This window comes from Eptatretus burgeri, chromosome 4 (assembly GCF_056783735.1).
Source record: "Eptatretus burgeri isolate ZD-2024b chromosome 4, Ebu_testis_v1, whole genome shotgun sequence".
Lineage (NCBI taxonomy): Eukaryota > Metazoa > Chordata > Myxini > Myxiniformes > Myxinidae > Eptatretus > Eptatretus burgeri.
The window spans coordinates 83,559,417-83,580,358 of NC_140964.1; the positions used below are offsets into that span (position 1 = coordinate 83,559,417).

The 20,942-nt window shown below is 43.6% G+C and overlaps 1 protein-coding gene and 1 long non-coding RNA gene across 5 annotated transcripts in view; both read left to right on the forward strand.

Annotated features, from left to right (window-relative positions):
* The window catches only part of LOC147028556 (uncharacterized), an 8,068-nt gene extending 143 nt beyond the window's left edge, over window positions 1–7,925 (forward strand). The window contains exons 1-2 of the long non-coding RNA XR_015057607.1: window positions 1–2,589; window positions 2,698–7,925. The exon at window positions 1–2,589 is cut by the window's left edge and continues 143 nt beyond it. This is a non-coding gene — a long non-coding RNA (uncharacterized LOC147028556). The remainder of the gene's footprint in view (window positions 2,590–2,697) is intronic.
* WNT4 (Wnt family member 4) overlaps window positions 1–20,942 on the forward strand; it is a 180,635-nt gene that overhangs the window by 75,479 nt on the left and 84,214 nt on the right. For all 4 annotated transcript variants that reach the window (XM_085879081.1, XM_085879080.1, XM_085879078.1 and 1 more), the window contains one exon: window positions 15,888–16,030. In XM_085879081.1, the coding sequence (XP_085735207.1) occupies window positions 15,888–16,030 (143 nt within the window). The remainder of the gene's footprint in view (window positions 1–15,887; window positions 16,031–20,942) is intronic.

Consider the following 20,942-nt stretch of genomic DNA (forward strand, 5'->3'; position numbering starts at 1 on the left):
GAGAACATAAAGGGTGGAAAATATGGATACGTAAGCAAAATTGTGTTTGACCAATTTGTGATTTTTGTCAAGGTCTGATGAAAGGGGAGAGGCTGCCTGTCTGTCAGAAGGATGACAGATGTCACGGCAGAGAGTGGAGTCATCAGCAAAGAGATAAAAGAGGATTTTCCAGCGAGTCAGTGAGATCATTGATTAAGATTAGGAATAGGACTGAACCTAGAACACTGCCTTGGAGTATTCCAGCCTTGACAGGGAGAGGAGATGAAAGGGTTCTGTTGAGAGCCACACGTTGTCTACGAGAGTGGAGGAAGTCAGTAATCCAAGAGTGGAGTTGACCTTGGATTCCATAGGTATACAGTTTGGAGAGCAAGACAGAATGCCAGACTGTATCAAAAGTTGAGATATGTCCAGAGAGCTAGCCCTGATCTCATGTCTGATATTGAGGGACTCCACCATTGTTGGGAGAGTAGAAGCAGCATGTCCAAGGTAGAGTGGCCAGGTCTAAATCCAAATTGATGATCTGAGATGAGGCTGTTCGAGAAAAGGAATGATTTTTTTTGTCCACTGCGAAGGAGTAGGAGACCAGTCCTTAAGTGTTAAAAAAAAAAAAAAACAATTATTGATAATAAAAAAATACCACGGAAACGTGAATCACGAAATCTGCGAATGTAGAAGCAGGTAACACTTTATGACCTGCGACTACGTGAGGTCCGCAATTTGCAGGGTCCGACAGTACTGTATCTTGTAAAGTCATGGGCACAAACCCTGCCCCCACCCCCCTACAAGGCAAGACTTTATGCATGTGTGTTTCTACCTCTGAAAGTCAAGAAAATGTTCTCAAACAAGGAAATGAGGCCATTTAGCCCATCATTGCCATGGTGCACTCCTTGTTAATTTTTCTCCAGCTTGTTGGATACATAGTCAAGGCTCATGGAAGAGCTAGTACACTGAATGGATCAGGACGTAACAGATAAAAACAGGACGCAAAACATGAATGCATAGGGCGGACAAGTTGGATACAGAAATACTCCAAGGAGGGAAAACTGGAAAATTAGAAGGAGGGATTTTGGTGGAGATAATGAGAGTAGAAAAGATCATGGCTTTGGATTGGGCAAGATTTGAGATGGTGGTGAACAGCTGCTTGAAGACATGGATGAAAGAATGAGATGGAAGAGGATGTGGAAGTTGGTTCCACAGGTGGGAAAAAAAGAAAAACAAATGAGTGGAGATGAGCAGTGATCCTTGATTTAGGTAATTTCACCAGAAGGGGTTGATGGAAGACCCTGGGGGCTGGGACAAAGCACAGAAACAGCAGAGGGTGCAAGACCAGAAAGGAGGTGGTAGAAGAAAGAGACCACCGATCTGTCTGCGATGGTGAAGTGATAAGCCCATAGACTCAGCTTCATCGCAGGAGATTCCAATAATCTTAAAGGCCTTGGTTTCCACACCATCAAGCTGAGCAAGATGTGAGGTTGGTGAACCTGTCCAGAGGAGACAGCAGTACTCCATCAAGCTGCAGATGAAGGCCTTCTAGGTGGATAAGAGTTCAGGTGTGCCAAGGAAGGACTTTGTATGACGGAGGATGCCCATTCGGTGCCTGGCTTTAGAGGCCAATTTAGAAATGTGGCCTGCCCAAGAAAGATCATGACTGATAGTGAGACCCAGTAGTTCTAATGATTAAATTTCCTCAAGAGGATGATTAAGAAAGTAGATCGGAGAGTTTGCCAGACAGTTCTTTTGGAGAGAAATTGTGAGAGTGAGATTTTTCTGGATTGAAAGACATTCTAAGTGTGTGACCAGCTTGTGATTTTGTCAAGGTCTGAATCGAGGGAAGAGGCTGCAGCCTGCCTGTCTAAAGGATGTGGGGTGTCACGGCAGAGGGTGCAGTCATCAGCAAATTGAGAGAGGATTTTCCAGTCAGACCAATGATGAAGATCAGGAATATGATTTGGCCAAGAACATTGCATTGGTGCACTCCAGCTTTGACAGGGAGAGGAGATGAAAGGATTCCGTTGAGAGCCACGTGGTGGCTACGAGAGTCGAGGAAATCAGTAAGCCATGTGTGGAGTTGGCTTTGGATGCCACCGGCAGAGTTTGAGGAGTAATGCATTATGTCAGACTGTATCAAAAGCACAAGATACTTGCAGAGAGACGGCCCTGATCTCATGTCTGACTTTGAGGGCCTCCATCCATTCTTGGATGAATCAAAATAGCATGTCCAAGGTGGAGTGACCTGGTCTGCAACCAATTTTGTGATCTGAGATGAGGTTGTTGAAGAAAAGGAAAGAATTCACATCAACTGTAATGATGGATTCCATGGTTTTGCTGATGATTGAAAGTAAGCTGATGGGTCTGTTGTTGAGGGGATTTGTTTTTTCACTTTTTTTATCTAATGCAGTGATGTTGGCAGATCTCCAAGCAGATGGAAGATGACCAAGTGCAAGTGACAGGGTGAAAAGAGCAGAGAGAGGATGTACAAGAGCAGCAGAGCAGCTGAGCAGCAGGTTTTTATGACACGTGAGCTGATGCCATCTGGTCCAGTGGCAGAGCTAAAGTCGAGGTTTAAAACGACCTTCTCCACCTTCTCAGGTGAAAATAATTGCTGCCTTTACTGCCCATTAAACCCTTCTTCACTTTTGGTTTCAAAACCTGAATTGCAAGGCAGCCACGGATTTTAATTCAGTTTACTTCTCCTAGATGAGCTGCCTGCCAAGGCTAATGAGCTCCAGTTGACTGAAGCAACCCGTTTTGAGGCACCAGTGATTTGCCTTTCACCTCTGCACCTGTTATTGAAAACAACCCCACCATGAGAAGTGGCTTGACTTTCAGAGGCTGTTTGAAATGCTGAGACACTGGAGTATTTTATACACCTTGAGAGCTTATGCTCAATGTCACTCCATGGCATAACAGTACGTGGGGGTATATATCGCCCAGCGAACTGTCTCGACCACTTTTTGAAGGAGTATCCCACTTATACGATTGCCCAGCTGAACTGCCTCTCATTCTTCGAAGGAACTTATTCTGATTTGTCATTACTGACCAACTTATTCTGCTGTGCCCCTGCCGTGCCACTGCCATCTCTCACAGAACGAGCATGCTGGTCTCTTTTTTTTTAACACCTGGTAAGTGACGTGGCAGCGACTTTCCATTGGCCACATGCTATGTGCCATGTGACCCTTCGGTGCTGGTTCCAAAACACCTTGACATCACCCTTGGAAGCTCCTGCCACAAATACCGCTTGTGTCCAGGCATGCCATTAGACTCACCCTCGAGTCTTGCCTCAATATGAGAGAGGAATAGGATTAAAATGTCTTTATTGATGAACACAACTGTCCTACACTAATCCTAGAATAATTAATTAAAATGCTTTGAGTACAGTTGGCATACCTATTCTATCTGTCAGGGTCCTATGTATTTTCACTTACCTATCCATCATAATGCACATCCCTAAACATTTCCAATGGCATTTTAAAATAAACAAGTGAAAATTGGCTTCAGGATGGGCATTTGTGGGATGATGTACACATTTTCTAAGCAACACATTAAGAGTTCATATTCCATGGGAGCATTACACAATGTTCCTTTCCCATTGGCAGCAAAATAAAGTCAGAGGTAGCAAAATAGTTTATTGCTGATGGCAGCAATGATTGTCTTGCAGGCTAATAGGAGATGTTAATAGCTGTTCCAAATATTGGTGGCAGGTGGTCTTGTTAGTATGGGGAAACAGCTGGCTTAAATTTCCCCTCTTGCCATCAACAACAAGCAATAGTGCACATGAAAACTTAAAGGCCTTTGTGTGGAGACCTTGCTTGGCTCAGTGGTAGTGAGGGTGACTGACTATGGCACTCTAATTCTCTCTACCTAAAATTTTAGGAGACAAACAGCCCTCTCAAAGTTGAGAAAACTTAATCTGATCGATTATATAAAACAAAATCGCATTTTCCAAAATTGCTTTGAGCCAACTATGATTGTCATCATGACAAATTTTATCCTTCCTCTGTGCTGGTATCATCCTAAGAATTTGGGCATGACCTCATAATTTCCACTCCTTTTGCTGCAGCACAATAGGTGGGCTGGGCAATGTGACCAGGTTTCTGGCCTCCTCGCTTGACCTATCCTCACCAGGGGGCCCAAGACCTGGAGCATGATCCCCACACTCCATAAGTTATTGTAGGGCCCTTCCTGGCACCCACTTTGTGTCCTCCTGGCAATTAACCACTGTGGGCTCTTTCCCTCAGGTACCCGGGCCCTAAACTCTAAACTTTATCTTATGGCATCTTTGGCGGCTCCCAGCTGCTCAAGAGACCTCAAGGCTCGATGCCTTCAATACCTCCTCCACCTACTTCATAAGCCACACTCCCAACCCATGAACCACACATGTGTACCCAAAATACTCTTTTCCTTACTGTACTACAAATTTTGCCATGCCAAATGACCAACAGCTTCACACTTCCAATTTCCAAATTATTGAACCCCTCCTCCAACCTCCAATCCCATCTCATCTACAACTAGTGCGATATAGTTGCAGTAAGTGAGACATAGCTGCCATAGACATAGACATATGGAAGGACATAGCTGCCATAGAGAGGGTTCGGTGTAGGGCGACTCGATTGATTCCAGGCCTAGCAGACTTAGTTATGAGGAGCGGCTGAAGGAGACGGGGCTTTATTCACTAAAAATGAGGCTGTTATGAGGTGATAAAGAGATGTTTAAGATGGTGAATGGTGGAGACAAAATAAGTGCAGAAAAATTTAGCCTAGTAGACAGTGATAGAACCACTGGCTACAGCCTGAGAGTAAAGCAGAGGAGAGTTAAGACGGTAGTAAGGCAGGGGACTTTCACTCAGAGATTAGTGCATGGAATGGTCTCCCGAGAAAGGTAGTAGCAGCAGAAGCAGTAGATAATTTTAAATTGGAATTTGATAGGTACTGAGAAGTTTTGGAGATAGAGGGGTATCGGGATGTTGGCAGGACTTTTAGGTCGCTTGAACATTGATGGGTGATTGTGTGCATCTCTGCAGAGTGTTGGTTGTGGGAGACTCGTCAAGGGGTATTGTGTGGTTGATGGTGTGTGTTTTCTTTTCTTTTTTTTAAACCCAAGAACCATCTTTGCCCATGCCCCCCCCCCAAAAACTTCAAAAAAATACCACATTTTTCTTATTTTGATTTCGTGTTAATAAATTGGTGTGGTGTTGATGTGGCACAGACATGATGGGCTGAATGGCCTCCACCTGCATCTAATTTCCTCGTGTGTCCTTATGTAACTATCTGGCTAATCCCTCCAGCAAGGGTGGGGGGGGAGTACTGCTCTTTCACAACCCTCACTCTTTACACCATTCTACACACCTAAAATTTGGTCACACTTGCACATTTCACTCTCTCTCGACATCAGCATACTTTACCACTCATTTTCCATTCATCCCTAATTCTGCTCTCAGAAGAAAAGGGAGATGCAGAAAGGCCTCCTAATGCATCCAAATAATAACTAATTCACTCGTTAAGCCATCGAAATTATAGCCAATTCATTCATTTAAAAGTTTCTTCAGCTTTCTGAAAATGTTGTAATTTAAAAAAATAATCTCAGCTTTTCTAAAATTCCATTTTGCCCACGCAATTTTGCGTAAAATTTGCATCAGTGTTCTGTCCATCTCTACTCTCTACCACAAGCGAGTACATCACTGCTGTTAACTACTGTCATCTCTGGCCCTGATATTGCGATGGGCCCTTGCTGGATCACTTGGCCCTGTCGTCGTTCTCAGCCCTGGTGTTTCTCCCAGCTTCTTGGTAGGGCCTGAGCTGGATGTGAATGTTCACTCTTGCCTCCTCCTTTCCACCAAGCTTATCGTAGCTTCTGCAGTCACCCACACCAGCCCCCTTCATTCCTCCAATACTGTTGGGCCTGGTGCAGTCACCTACACCTGCACCCATATTATCCCCTTGGCATCTGCCAAGCCCAGGGTAGCTGCAGACATCTGCGCTGACCCCTACCTTTCCTTCATGGCTTCTGCAGAGCTCGAGCCAATGCCTATCATCAGTTTTTTTTACTCTGGCTGGCATCGTTTCTCCTTTCACCTTCCACTCAACCCTAACCATAATACCCACCCACACAGCTTCCACTCCACTCACCTATGCCCACACACAGACAAACACCCCACTGGGAGAAGCCTCAACTCAGGAATTCCATACCTTTCTAGACGACGACTCATCACCGTGTATGTGTGTGGCCATGTGCAAGGCAAACTACGCCTGCTCCTCAAGGCAGTCACATCTCATCGCCAGGTCACCATACCTGTCATTCTCTAGTTTCTCACTCTAGGCCTGCAAAAAGTCATCCACATTTGCCATCACTGCTCCAAAAAGCCTTCTTCCAGTTCTGGGGAGACAGTTTATGACAGTTTATAATTAAGGTTAGCCCAAGGAGACCGCCATCTGGTGGACGACACCTCAGCACCACCCTGACACACACTACCGCAATCTGACCTATAACAACTCGCGAAGAGCCCATTCTTACAGATGTGTGAAGGTTACCCTGTGGTTCTATAAATAATCAAAGATTGGGGGTCCCGAAGGCTTTGCCCCAATCCCGTCATCCGGTGAGCTGCCCTGCAGAGGACAGCTGCACAGGAGGTACTCCCACGGAGTGGGTTTTCAGATAATGTATATTTTTTTTTGTGCTTTTCTTATGTTTTGTGGAATGAAGGATTTTACGGTGGCCGGAGTACAAATCCTGCCACCAACCTCCTAATAAAAAGTAGCCCAGCTGCAGGAGGATGTCAGCGGACACAGTTAGGCACTAGATATGGATGGCCGTTTGCTCACAAGGAGCTCCTCCGCCCTTTGACAAGTTTTGTTTTTAATCCTGCTGGGTGTCCATAATATCGTACACCCTCCTCACCAGGAAACTTTGTGGGGAGACGGTTTAGTCGCCGACAACCCAACCATGAAACAGCTTAGTACAGGTTTACATGGCACCTGTAGCAAGTCACAGATCTAATCTGACCTGACCTGACAATACGCAGCGACGTGTTGCTCCGACACATCCTTCCATACCTGACCTGACCTGACCTGACCTGATAGTTAAGCAGATATTCCAATCCAGGCTGGATGGCTCGGAAGCGAGTGTGCATCCTCAAGGCAATCCTGCTAGCTTCATAACCAAAGATGTTCTGTATCATTTCTTTAGCATACAAGCACGAACCTCACAGTGTCCCAAGACCCGAACAGGCAGTTGAACATCTCGCAAAGAGCCCATTCTTAGATGTGTTAATTCTTCCAGAATTATATGGGATAATTAGCACCGAATTGTTTTATTTTAGAATGACTTGTAAAACCCGCTCCCACTGAGAGCGGCACGATACAATACACATTTATATAGGGAGAATTAGGGTGTTCTTCCAACCCTGAACCCCTGGGACTTTGACTTTTTTTACCACTTTAAACTTTCCTTTGCACACCTCAAGGACAACCACCAATTTTCAACTCATTCTGTCCATTGATTCAAGATTGCATTGAAGACAAATCAAAATATAGACCAATTACTGCACCATAGTTCCAGACATAACAATACACCGGGCGTAGTGGCGAGCGCCTGTAATCCGGCTACTCGGAGGCTTGGGTTGGAGGATCGCTTGAGGACGGGAGCCCTGCGCTGGGCCACGCTATGAGAGGGTGTCGGGCAGCTGGAATCATGGCGAAACCCAATCCTTATCCCTGTGTCGTAAGAGTCGACCAAGGTTGCGTCAGGAAGGGCATCCGGCGTAAAACCTATGCCAAATCAGTATGCGGATCATAACGGATGATCCGCTGTGGCGACCCCTAACGGGAGCAGCCGAAAGAAGAAGAAGAAGAAGAAGAGTTCCAGACATAACCACACACACACACACACACACACACACACACACACACTCACACACACACACACACACACACACACACACACACACACACACACACACACACACACACACACACACACACACACACACACACACCTATAAACACAGATATATGATGGAATGGTAAGTACTTACAAAAGTTATTTTATTTGAGGTTATAACCTTAACCTATAAGTAATTGACTTATTTCCCAACTGCCCGGATCATCAGCTGGGCACCGTTTTTCATTGAGGTTTAGATCCTTTCAGTTCAGAACCTCTCCAAACGGTGGATTCACAACCCTGGTCGCAGGTCCACATCAGTAGATTACTCAACATCAATGGACCCACATCTTCAAAGTCGTGTCCAGACAGTGAGTCAACACAGCAATGCAATATCCTTATTCAAACTTATTTAATTATCACTTTAAAAAAGTATTACTATATATGAATAACTTTTAATCATACATCACTTTATATGATAATAAATCAAGCGATAAACACTTTACCTTGTAGACATGTACATTACACAGCACCTCCATCTAACCATAGACTCAAACTGTCATTAACAACCAATTTTAACATGCTGCACTGTATTTTAGCAACCACCAATAAATTATTTTAATGCTTATTTATAATGTATTTACAAATAATGTTTATTTATTGTATTTTTTTTTATCTCAAAAGAGCCATTATTTAATACTATCTATATATATATATATATATATATATATATATATATATATATATATATATATATATATATATATATATATATATATATATATATATATATATATATATATATATATACATACAGTTGCGGGGTCGGGTGTGAAGACGACGAGGTGGGGGAAGCTATCTCGGTTCCCACCAGACTCCCCAGAATTGTGGGCCATCACACACAGATAATTCCGTGACACGTCAGGTCGCTGAACCGACCGTGGATGCCAATAACTCAACCGCGTGACCTCGGGTCCTCCCATCTATCGGTTAGTCGGGTTACCTAATTAATCACGTGGTTTAATTACCGGGAAACACGCCCTTGGTACGCCTTGTCCGAACCGGATCACTCCACCGCAGTGGTTCTCAAACTTTTTTTGACTACCGCCCCCTTCTGCCCTCTTGGACCGGCCCAATGCCCCCTTGTTCTTTCTGTTCGTGGTTGGACACCCAGTTGGCAATAGGATAGTCCAAATTTATGTTGATAGGAAGCAAAAATAACAGAAGCCAAATATTTTCTGAATAACATTTTACTTTATTTTACTTTACTTTTCCTTTACTTTTCTATTTTATTTTGCACTACCTACAATGTTTCAGCAGAACAGGTCCAGGTGAGGCAAACTGGGAATCTGTTATCACAGGCCCAAATACCGTTAGTGTGAAGGGTGGGCCTGGTGACTCGCTGTGAGATTACAAACGTCTGGCTCCATCTCAGTGAGGTAGAGACGCAGATCGCCCCTCTTGGTAATGTCAAGGCAGTTTCGATACTTGGTCAGCAGCACCATCATGGCGCTGAGCCCTCTTTCAACGAGGTATGATGTGGCGAATGCCATCAGCAGCAGTTCTGCCTCTGTCCACATTGCGGGGTATTCGCCCCGCTCCAGAATCCAGAATTTTCCGTATTCGTGCTGCGAGAATCTTGCCTTTGCCTCATCATCATTGCACAAGTTGATAATTTCGTCCTGTAATTCGCGCTTCACATCTCGAATGTCACATTTGAATGGGTTGATCACCTAACCCATGCTGGCACCGACAGTTCTAGCATGTCTCTGAAACGCTGCTCCATATATCTCCATGAATCTTCTCAAGGTGATTGCAATAAACGAGCAGCTCTTCATCAGAAACAGCAGTTTCCTTTGCCAACCGGAGAAAGTGGTACATATCTCTGCGGCCGAGGGTTTCCCTATGCAGAGTCGCCTTGGTTACTAATGCGCCGATCACTTTCTTTGCTTTAATCAGCATCATATGGTCACCCTGGAGTTGTTTGTTGACATCATTCAGTATACTGAATATGTCCGTGAGGTAAGCCACATCATGCTCAATCACAATCACTTTCTCCGATAACTCTGCATCAATTTCCGACAGAAGAGGGCATGGAAACGGGTCAAACAAGTGCCTTTGGACAACCACTGAACTTCGATATGCAACAAGAGCCTCTCGAATGGTTCATCATTCTCCTGGCAAAGCTGACAAAACAGCCCATCATGCAGAGACGACACCTTGATTTTATTCACTGCTTTGATTACTATTTGGAGTGATGTATGAAGTCTGGTGCTGAGAGCTTTTGCTACAAGATGCTGGCGGTGCATGACACAGTGAATGGCGAACACGGACGGTACCTGGTTCTTCAGAAGCGCAATAAAACCACGCTGGCGGCCAACCATCGCTGGTTCCCCGTCCGTCGCGCAAGTGAGAATGTTCTCTATCGGTATGTTCTTATCAGTAAAGTACTTCTCTGTTTGGAAGATGGAAGAACCCTTCATATCGGTCTGGAAAGAGCTGGCAAACAACAATTCTTCCACCATTTCCTGATCACGGATGAAGCGAACGTAGCAGAGTAACAGAGCTTCACTGTCACGCAAAGTGGACTCATCCAGCTGGATGGCGAAGTGCGTGCTTCTCAGCTCACAACACAGCTTATCTTCTACATCTGATGACATTTCATCAATCTGCCTGGCCACGGAGTCATTGCTGAGCACAATCGACGAGAGAAATGGATACGGATCCTGACCCATAACAGTTTTTATCACTTCCCCAACAGCCAGTTTGATCAAATGTTCGCCGATTGAATACGGGTTTCCAGATCTGGCGATGAGCAATGACAGCTTATACAACGCTTCCAGTCCTTTATCCACGAGCTTTTGGCTGGCTTTGAACATTGTCGTTACCGTGGATCGCTTCTCAAATTTCTCTTTCAGCGATTGGAAATAGCTGACCTCTGCGCGAGCCTTATCACTGTGCTTTTTACTCAGGTGCTCGCTCAGTCGAGATGGTTTCATTGCTTCATTGGACAGCGTGATACCACACAACAACAAACACATTGGTAACTGCGTGTTCGTCAGGGATGGAATGAATCCATACTTGATGTATTCAACGGAATACTGACGACACTTTTTCTTTGAGGCCGACATGTTGAAGCCGACCGGACGTGAAGCTTTTTTGAATAACGAAATCAATACGCCAAGATGTCGAAAAACTAACACCAGTGATAAGGCCAAACAATAATTATATATTTCCGGTCTCTGGTCAGCGCGCGCATCGATTTTCACCCTGCGCGTCAAAAAATATTTTTCTTCACATTTCCAACGGTGCCTAAAACACAATGCCGCGCCGCCTCAGTACTTGCGCCTCGCTGGGAATTGCGCTGCCGGATCATAACACATGTATATGGTATTCACACCATGTGTGTATTAAAAAAAAAAACACTGACTTGCATTGTTGGTAAACAAGTCTGTAATATGCTTGAAGAACTTAATAATTTTCAGAATAAATACATTTTAAAATGTGTTCATTATTTATAAAAAGGCCTACCTGTCCCATTGCCTGTCTTTAATTTCTCTCTGGATGGCGCCACGGCAAACGGAGGACCGCAACGTTCATTGTATGGCCAATTTGCCGAATGGCGCCGGGTAACCTGTTCAGACTGCAGGAAGCCCAATGAGCGCTCCTAATCGCCGCTGCTCCTCTAAATCGCCAGTGCCCCCCAAATCATTGCCAGCGCCCCCCTACCACTCGTGGAGTCTGGAGCGCCCCCCTGAAAGTTCCCAGCGCCCACTGGGGGCGGTAGGGACCACTTTGAGAACCACTACTCTACCGGATCGGATCACTTTTCCTGATCGGATGCAGCCGAGCGACACTGCCAAGGACGTACCGGCCAAAAGGAACGAATCGTTGGGAATAAAGACCCGGCTAAACTTTGATTTGAACCATGCTGGACCAATGAGAGAAAAGACAAAGGCGAGCTGGGAACAGTCCTAATGACAATTATTTATTAACAAGCAAGCGAGGAAATGTGTGTGGTACGACAAAGATTTATTGGGTATGTTACGCAGCGATAGAGGAGAGTGGTGTGGGGTGTGACAATAATACAAGCAACTTACTAAAGCAGACTGTGCAGACTTGACACGAGATTAATAAGAGTAACAACAATAAGGTTCTTCTACAGGCTTACTTAGCAGACAGGCACCAGCACACTCAGACACACACAGAAAAAGAAACTCAAATGAAGAGGGACTTTTGCAGCGAGGGAGGGAGGGGAGTTGAGGTTATCGCTTTCGGTACCAGGGCGTTTCCGGGGGGGGGGGGTGAGGGGATGCTCCGTGGTGCAGTACCAGACAATAGTCGCATTGTTCTGGCCACAGCCGCACGTGTGGAGATCGTGTTCTGAAGGCGAAGCTTGAGTGGAGAAGGGCGGAGTCCAGAGGGCGAGGGTGGAGCAGTCGGCGGACCAGGCAGGAGGCGGTTTGTTGAGGTGAGACGTGGGCGGAGTCGAGAAGCAGGAACACTCCACGTGAAAACACCCACACCAAACACAACACTTCTCAATTCTCTACACGGAGGTTTTCTCCGTCCTTTATAGAGCCCGAGGCTCGGGGGAGGGGTCATGCCAAATCCAACGTCATCTCCCGAGTCGGGCACCCTGGCTCCGACCCCTCATGTGGTCCGCCAGCCTGGGCCTGGTTCCGGGCATACGCTGGTGCAGCCCGCCCACCTTGCTGCCAAAGTGTACGTCACTCACCACACATGTCTGGTTTCGGGCAGATGTTGGCGCACCCCGCCCAAAGCGTACATGACTCACCGCACATGTCTGGATTTGGGTAGACGTTGATGCACGGCTATGGTAGACCAGACGAGACGAGGGGGCAAGCAGGCAGATTTACCTCAGAAAAGAAAAGAAAAATAGTGGGGATAAAATAAAAGGGGAAAATGATTTAACAATCCTTACTATTAGACCATCGCTACGCACTCCCGGTTGTCCCGCTAAACAAAAGGAAGGGAACTATCCACACGTATATTAATGGCATAACTATCTTGGGACACCTCTCTGTTGCATGCATGCGGTTCTGAGAACCGCAACAATATTTATTTATGTATGTGTATATATATATATATATATATATATATATATATATATATATATATATATATATATATATATTCATACAGGGTGTCCCAAAAGTCATCGAGGGAATTTTTAATTAAATAACATTTCTGTTTTAACAGAAATTAGCAAGTTTTTTTAATGATTATTTTTATACCAAAATAAAATTTACAAAATGGAGATAAATTTGCTTTATTTACTAAAAATGATGCAGCTGAGATGTTCTCCATTTTCAGATTCGCCGAGAGCTCTTTCTTTCGGGCTCTTTCGACGGCATTTTACACAACAGCGGACAATAACTTTGACTGCAGCCCTCGAATTTCTGCACAGATGTTGTCCTTGAGCTGCTGAATTGTATGGGGCTTATTGATGTATACACGCTCCTTTAGGTAACCCCAAAGAAAATAATTGGGAGGCGTCAAATCAGGAGAACGTGATGGCCAAGAAATTTCTGAATTTCGTGAAATTATTCGGTGTCCAAAAATTAGCCTTGGAAGCCCCACCGTGGCTCGTGCCTTGTGGGCAGTGGCTCCATCTTATTGAAACCACATCTCAGGTTTATCCTTCACTGCAGGACGCACAAAATTCTCAAGCATGGCTTGATACTGCTCACTAGTGACCGTCGTTGCACTGCCTTCCTCATTTTGAAAAAAATAAGGGCCGATAATCCTTTCTGACATTACACCACACCAGATAGTGCATTTGAGAGGATGCAACTCACGTTTATGAATAGCCCTAGGATTCTCTAATCCCCACAACCTACAGTTCTACTTATTCACAAAACCATTCAAATGGAAACGAGCTTCATCACTCATAATCAGTTTATGAACAAATTCGTTTTCTTCATTGACCAACCTCTGAATTTGGACTGAGTAATTTAAGTGTTGTTGATGATCAGTCGGTTTCAACTTTTGCACCAATTGCACTTTGTATGGGTACAGGTGCAAATCGTTTCTTAGTATGCGACACAGTGACATCCGAGACATCCCCAACTGGTCAGAACATCTGCGGATCGATGTTCCTGGTTCTTCTTGAACACTGTCCAGTACACATTCACGATTAATCTGCGAACGGACTGAACATGGTCTTCAGGATCGTGGCAAGTCACTTACTGACCCATATTGCTGAAAACGTTGAATCAACCGACGAATCATGAAATCTGAAGGTGGTTTTCTGGCATTGAAGTGTCGGCAGTATGCTCTTTGGGTGAAAATAATTGATTGATGAAATTTAAAATAAAATTCCACGAATTTGGTTCTTTGTTCAGTTGTGAATTTTTACATGGGTAATTTACAAATGTTCATCTTAATTCTGAAAAGAAAAGAAAATCAAATTATTAAAAAACAGAAATGTTTTTTAATTTCTAAATCCCTTGGTGACTTTTGGGACACCCTGTACATACATATGTGTGTATGTATATTAAAATATATATATATATATATATATGGTATCTCTGGGCAATGGTATCCAGTGTTCCTTGAGAGACAAATAAAAATTCTTCTTCACCCTCCGGTGAGTTCCAAGACATCTACAGGCAACATCCAGGATGGTGATCTTGAAGGCACTCCACAACTCCTCAGGGTCCCCCAAAGCACCCAGACCCCCCCCACCCAAATCTCCACACAGCCTGTTCACAAACTCCACATCTACCCTCTCATCCTTGAGCTTTCCAACATCCAGCCTGGGCTGGGATGGTACCATTCTCCTGGATTTAAGCTGAAACTTAGGAGTTGCTACAACAAGCCGGTGCTCAGTATTGAGGAACTGAGCACTCCGGTGGACCCTGCAGTTCTGGACCATCCTCCAGCGACCATCAATGAGCACATGGTCAATCTCCTTTGCCACACCGCCAGCGTTGGAATACCAAGTTCAGCGATGATATTGTGGGTGCTGAAACCATGAACCAGCCACCATCAGTCCATGACTTCTTGCAAAGTCAAGGAACTTGGTGCTATTCTGATTCACAGTTCTGGGGACCAACACTTGTCTTATAACCATCCCTATCAGTTCCAGTTGATGCATTGAAATCCTCCAATACTTTAAGAGTATCTAGCCTGGGGCACTGGATGACCCACAAAATATGTAATGGAGAAGAAAATAAATACCTATGGATGTTTTTTTAAATGCCATGAACAAACTTTGGGTCATCACAGTTAATAAAGATTATGGTCAAGTTTCATCAAAATCGTGTGTGTGGTTTCAGAGAAGAAAGCAAATACCTCTTTTGGGGAGAAACCCCCACTTACATCCCTTTAGACCCTGATTAAAAATTTTTTTTTTTATTTAATGCCATGAACAATCTTTGGTTCATCATGGGTGATGAAGGTTGTGGTCAGGTTTCATCAGAATTGCATGTGTAGTTTCTGAGAAGAAAGCAAATACCTATTTTGGGGGGCATCCCCTGGACACCCCTTTCGGGCCAGGTTTTTTTTTTTAATGCCATGAACAAACTTTGTTGCATACCTGGTGATGAACATCGTGGTAAAATTTCATTGAAATTGTATGTGTAGTTTCAGAGAAGGACGGACTGACTGACGGACGGACGACGTGCCATCCCATAAGCTCCCCGGAACTCCGTTCCAGGTGAGCTAAAAACAGGGATGAAAACATAACCTCTGTCCACCGTCGGTGGTGGAGGTGTAATAAACATCAAAACTAAATAAATACACTATCATAATCTTCGAAACGTTTCAAGTGAACAAATCTTTGAATCACTATTCGGCTCTAAATACAAGTATATATGGATATGATTTTATTTTCAGTTTTGTTGTTTTATTTGATGGATCTCACCCCTTATAAAAGGGGGAGGAGGATGAGGAGAACAACAAGAAGAAGTTCACTGGATTCAAAATGCTTTTTGTTTTTTTAATCCACTCATGTTTCACTCCTTGTGAACTTTTACTCTGTGCAGGTTTCCAGTGGTCGGGATGCTCAGACAACATTGCTTATGGCGTGGCCTTCTCACAGTCATTTGTGGATGCACGTGAGCGTGGAAAGAGTGCGTCATCGAGCCGTGCTTTAATGAACCTACATAACAATGAAGCCGGCCGGAAGGTGGGAGTTGAAAGACAACCTTATCATTTCAGCATTTAGTTCATTCTGTACACGCAAAACACTGTTGGTAATTTTCACATTGGATACTTCCTGTGACATACAATGTGAAGATTAACAGAGAGCAAATATCTGCATACCTTGTGATGCTTATAACCTCCAAGTTTTTTTTTTTAATTTTAATTCAGTATCTAAGCTCATGCAGGAGTTTGTGCATTTATTACTTGTAGGACAAGGTTAGCAGATATTAGTTTCTTTGTGATTAATTAATTTTTTGTTTACTTTAACGTGAAGGACAATTACAAGGACAAATCAAAACAGTACTTTGTATGGCATTTGAACTTGGTATCCTGGCACAAGCTTGTGATTAGATATGAACAAGCCAATTCAAGTTTCATTAGGTTTATACAGGAAGGCTTTCATGGCAATTATCTCCGCCACTGAAGGTGAAGGAGGTTATGTTTTCACCCCTTTCTGTCTGTTTGTTCAGATTCCAGCAATTATGTTGGTCGGTTGTGCGTGTCATTCTGTGTGTCTTTCTGTCTGTTTGTGTGTTTGTTTACCCTGTAGCAGCCACACCATTTCAACGATCAGGACCAAACTGGGTACAGACGTCGGCCATGGTCCAACTTAGACACTTGTTGTTTTTGGTGAATCGAGGTCAAAGGTCAAGGTCACCAAAAAAACCGAAATTCTTATTTTCGCAATAACGTCCACTAAAATGGTCGTATCGACTTCAAACCAAATCCAAAATGTGCATCTTCAAATTCTGCATCCAACCATATGTCTCATTGGGGGTGTCACACCAACACCCTTCTTAGCGGTCGGGGGTCGAATGTCAGGTGGGTCGGGTCAAAAATTTCAAATTGCGATAAAAACGCCATTTCAAGTCAGATTGACTTCCAAGTTATGATCATGACCAAACTAAGTGCTATAACTCATTAAACAGTAGCACTATCGACTTATAAGAACCAAATTGATTTCCAGGTTTTTGTTTTTTAAGAGATCATGGAGATATGACAAAGTTATTCCAGCAATTCCTTGCTCAACGAGTAATTTCATTTGTTTGTTTGTGTGCAGGATATCTCAAAAAGTTGTGGACGGATCCAGATGAAATGTTGTGGACTGGTTCAGTGTGTGACGAGGACAAACTGATTCGATTTTGGTGAAGATCCGGATCCGGATCCAACAACTAGAATTTTAAAAAGTGATTCTTCACCATTGAGAGATCAGGCCAAAAACGATATATAGCATGATATCTCAAAAAGTCGTGGAAGAATTCAGATGAAACTTGGTTGACACAGTTGGGTGTGTGACACCGTTGGATGTGTGACACGGAAGGATTGATTCAACTTTGGTGAAGATCCGGATCAGGATCTGATAAAAAAAATTTTTTATGTGATTCTTCACCATTGAGAGATAGGGCTCAAAAACGATATCACATGATATTTCAAAAATGTATTGGGCCAGATATGTTTTTGTGGATCAGGCATAACAGGGTGGAGGTATGTGCTCTACCGAGTGCCCTTCTAGTTAATATCTCAACAGATATTACTTAATTTGTGATTGAAACACACCGATATCTCAACTCCAATCTGTGCATAACCTGTCTCTAAAAGGTCACGTATCAATTGAGAAAATTCAATGTATTGGCACTAGACAAAATATTGTTTTCCACACAAGTAGGAAATAGTGTCATGTAGCCTGTCTTTCTGAATTGATGGAGTAAATCCCTGGATACGAGTTATAATCACATTTGCTTCTTCTGAAGTCTTTGTGTTGTGTTTGGTTTATAACATTTTGGAGAACATTTATCTACTAACAAAATACATGGGATGAGCCTCATTTGTCCATTTGTAAAAGAGCCAAGAAGTTCTTCAGATTTAAATTGTTTTTGTTTACTAGTAAGTAGGATACAAAGTTCAAGATCATGGAAGATTGAGGGGACAGAGGTTATAAGGCAAAGCACTGACAACACATGGAATGCAACAAGTGGGTGAACGAATCGGATGAGGAGAGCGAGAGAGGAGGGAAGGAAAGGACCTTCAAGTAGATGGGAAAATGTGGGGAGAGGGATTCATAAGGGGAGAAAAGATCATGCATTATGGAGGTTTTTGACCTCCATAATGCATGACCTGAGGTTTTTGTGCTGTGAATATGAAGCCCCAGAGAGAAGATTGGAATTGAATCGACTGATGAAGGGGATCCCAGAAGCAGGAGGAAAAAGGATCAAAGGAGTCGAGGTTAGAAGTGAGCATTGGTTTTAGATATTTCACAAGGAGGGAGATGCTGGAAGAACATGTAATCTGGAAGGGTTGAGGAGTAATGAAGTAATGAGAGCGAGTGAAAAAAACCTGAAGAGACAGAAGTTAAACAGAGAACACCAATATGTCTCTGCTGGACATCAGCATGTCCCATACTTCTTCTGCTTCTTTGTGGGAGTCTCTAATATTGATAACTTTGAATACCACGTACAGTACCATAGCAGGAGGAAACAAGTGTGAAACAGGGGCCCCAGCCCAGAGAAGAGAGCAGTACTTCGTTGAGCTATGGACAAAGGCTTTGTAAACTGAGAAATTTAAGTTAACCAAGCAAGGACTTGGTACAAATAAAATGCACAGTCTCTGGCTGTCATTTGAGGCCAGAGTAGTTATGTGGTCTGCTCATAAAAGGTTGTAGCTGATGATGAGGGTCAAAGACTGAGCTTCTTCAAATAGTTGATTGTGAAAATAGAGAGGAGAACATGTTTGACAACCCTTCCAGAGGGACAGTGTGAGAATGCAAGAATTACCAGCTTTTAAAGATGCATTCCAAGTATGAGCATCCAATCATTTCCAGGTCACCAGAGAAGGAAGCCACAGTTGGCAACCTCTCAGTGTGATGTCGTATTGTATGGCATTATTTGGAGTCATCTGCAATGGGGGAAAAGAGGGGTTTCCTCAGCATCAGAGGTAATTTGCATATACAGCAAATGGGCCCAACACACTATGTTGCGGCTAACTCCACTCTCTACTGGGAGAGTCGATAAGAGGATTTCATCGAGGGCTACATGCCTACTTTATGAGTGGAGAAAGCCAGAAAGTTAGGAAATAAAGTGGCCTTGTATTCCTCGGTCACAAAGCTTGACAAGCACAACGGGGTGCCAGAGCTGTGTCGAATGTTCAACGCATGTCCAAAGACACAGCTCTGAGCACTTGTTTGAGATGCAGGCCCCACATCCATTGTGGAGAGATTTTCAAAGTTCTAGTCAGTATGGAATTCAAACTAATTGTCAGATGTCGGGTCAGTTGAGAAAAGGAAATGTCAGCAGCAATGTGTATTACATGAATTTGCTTATAATTGTAAGTTAACTTGCTTGCAGTTGAGGGGATCTGTTTTTCACACGTTTCTGTATTGTGGCCATGTTGGCTGTTTTTTTTAATAACATTAGAGGTTACCCTAAGTGACCAACAAGCTGAATATATGAGAGAGAGGAGCATATTTGGAGAATTGGAGAACACAGGCACAATACCATCTGTGCTCCTCGTCGAGGCTGAGGTTGAGACATAGTCCAGGCTGGTCAGATCTTTGTCTTTGGTTGTTCATGAGATAGTTGGTATGATGGAAGAAGGTAAAGGGACAGATGGATTGTTCAGTTATATGGGCTTTGAAGGCAAACACTGAGTTGAGACATTCAGCTTTGTCCAGAACAGTTAGTGATGCATATCATTTCAGGTGTGGGGGAGCACACACCTGAGACGCACTTAAGGCACCACCAGGATTTTAAAGAACGTCTAAGGTTTAAGAGGTTTCCTTAAGGTATGCTGGGAAATGTTTTTGTTTTTTTGGTTCATCTGAGGATTGACACACATTTATTGTAAGTCTTGCAGAAAATTTTTTCTTTGTCTTCAGTTGGGTTAGCCTTTTGTGATGAGCAAGCTGCTTGAGAGCCACTGCCTTGACATAGGTGTCAATGTACCAGGGCTGAGAGGATGGATATGATAACTTTAGATTAAGTTGGAATAAATTTGGGTGTGAAGGCTGGGTGTGCTCTGGCTTTCAAAAGGAATTGGCCACTGTGGCTAATCCAGGTTTAGAATGATTAGCCACAGGAGAAAGGAAATAGTCACATATTTTATTCAAAAGTTCATTTTTAGCAATATAAAATAATAAGTTAATTTTAAGGCGGATGTGTGAGTTTGATGGGTGAGGTTGGTTGGATGAGTGAGTTTGACTGTTCAGATTGGTTGGATGAGTGAGTTTGACGTGTGAGATTGGTTGAATGAACGACCATCAGGGGAGGTGGTGATTGTGAGGGATGGTGGTGGTGGTGATGGTGTGTGTGTGTGTGTGTGTGTGTGTGTGTGTGTGTGTGTGTGTGTGTGTGTGTGTGTGTGTGTGTGTGTGGTATGGTCTTTGTGGTAGTGGGGGATAGGGGTGGTTGTGGACCAGGATTGGACCAACCTCATGCCAGTCAAACTCACTCATCCAACCAATCTCACCCAACAACTTCACTCATCCAACCAATGTCACACATCAACCTCACTCATCCAACCAATCTCACCCATCAACTTCACTCATCCAACCAACCAAAGTCACCCATCAAACTCACTCATCCAAACAAACTCTCTCATTCAAACAAACTCATCCTACTGCAGATACTACTACTGATTGTGTCAAAACTCACCTGGCAACCACTGACCCAACAAAGCATGTAGCGCCGAGTAGCGCCGAATCATTCCGGAAAAAAAAAATTTTTTCAAAAAAATTCAAATAACATTTTGAGACGAGAATCATAGGAATCATGCATAATTTTGGTCGATTTTTTTTTTTTTTTTACTAGAAACTAGTTTAAAACTACTAAAGTTAGTATATATAAGCTTTACGAAATCACACGTGATAGCACGTAATCACAACATACAAAATGGCGGCCGTC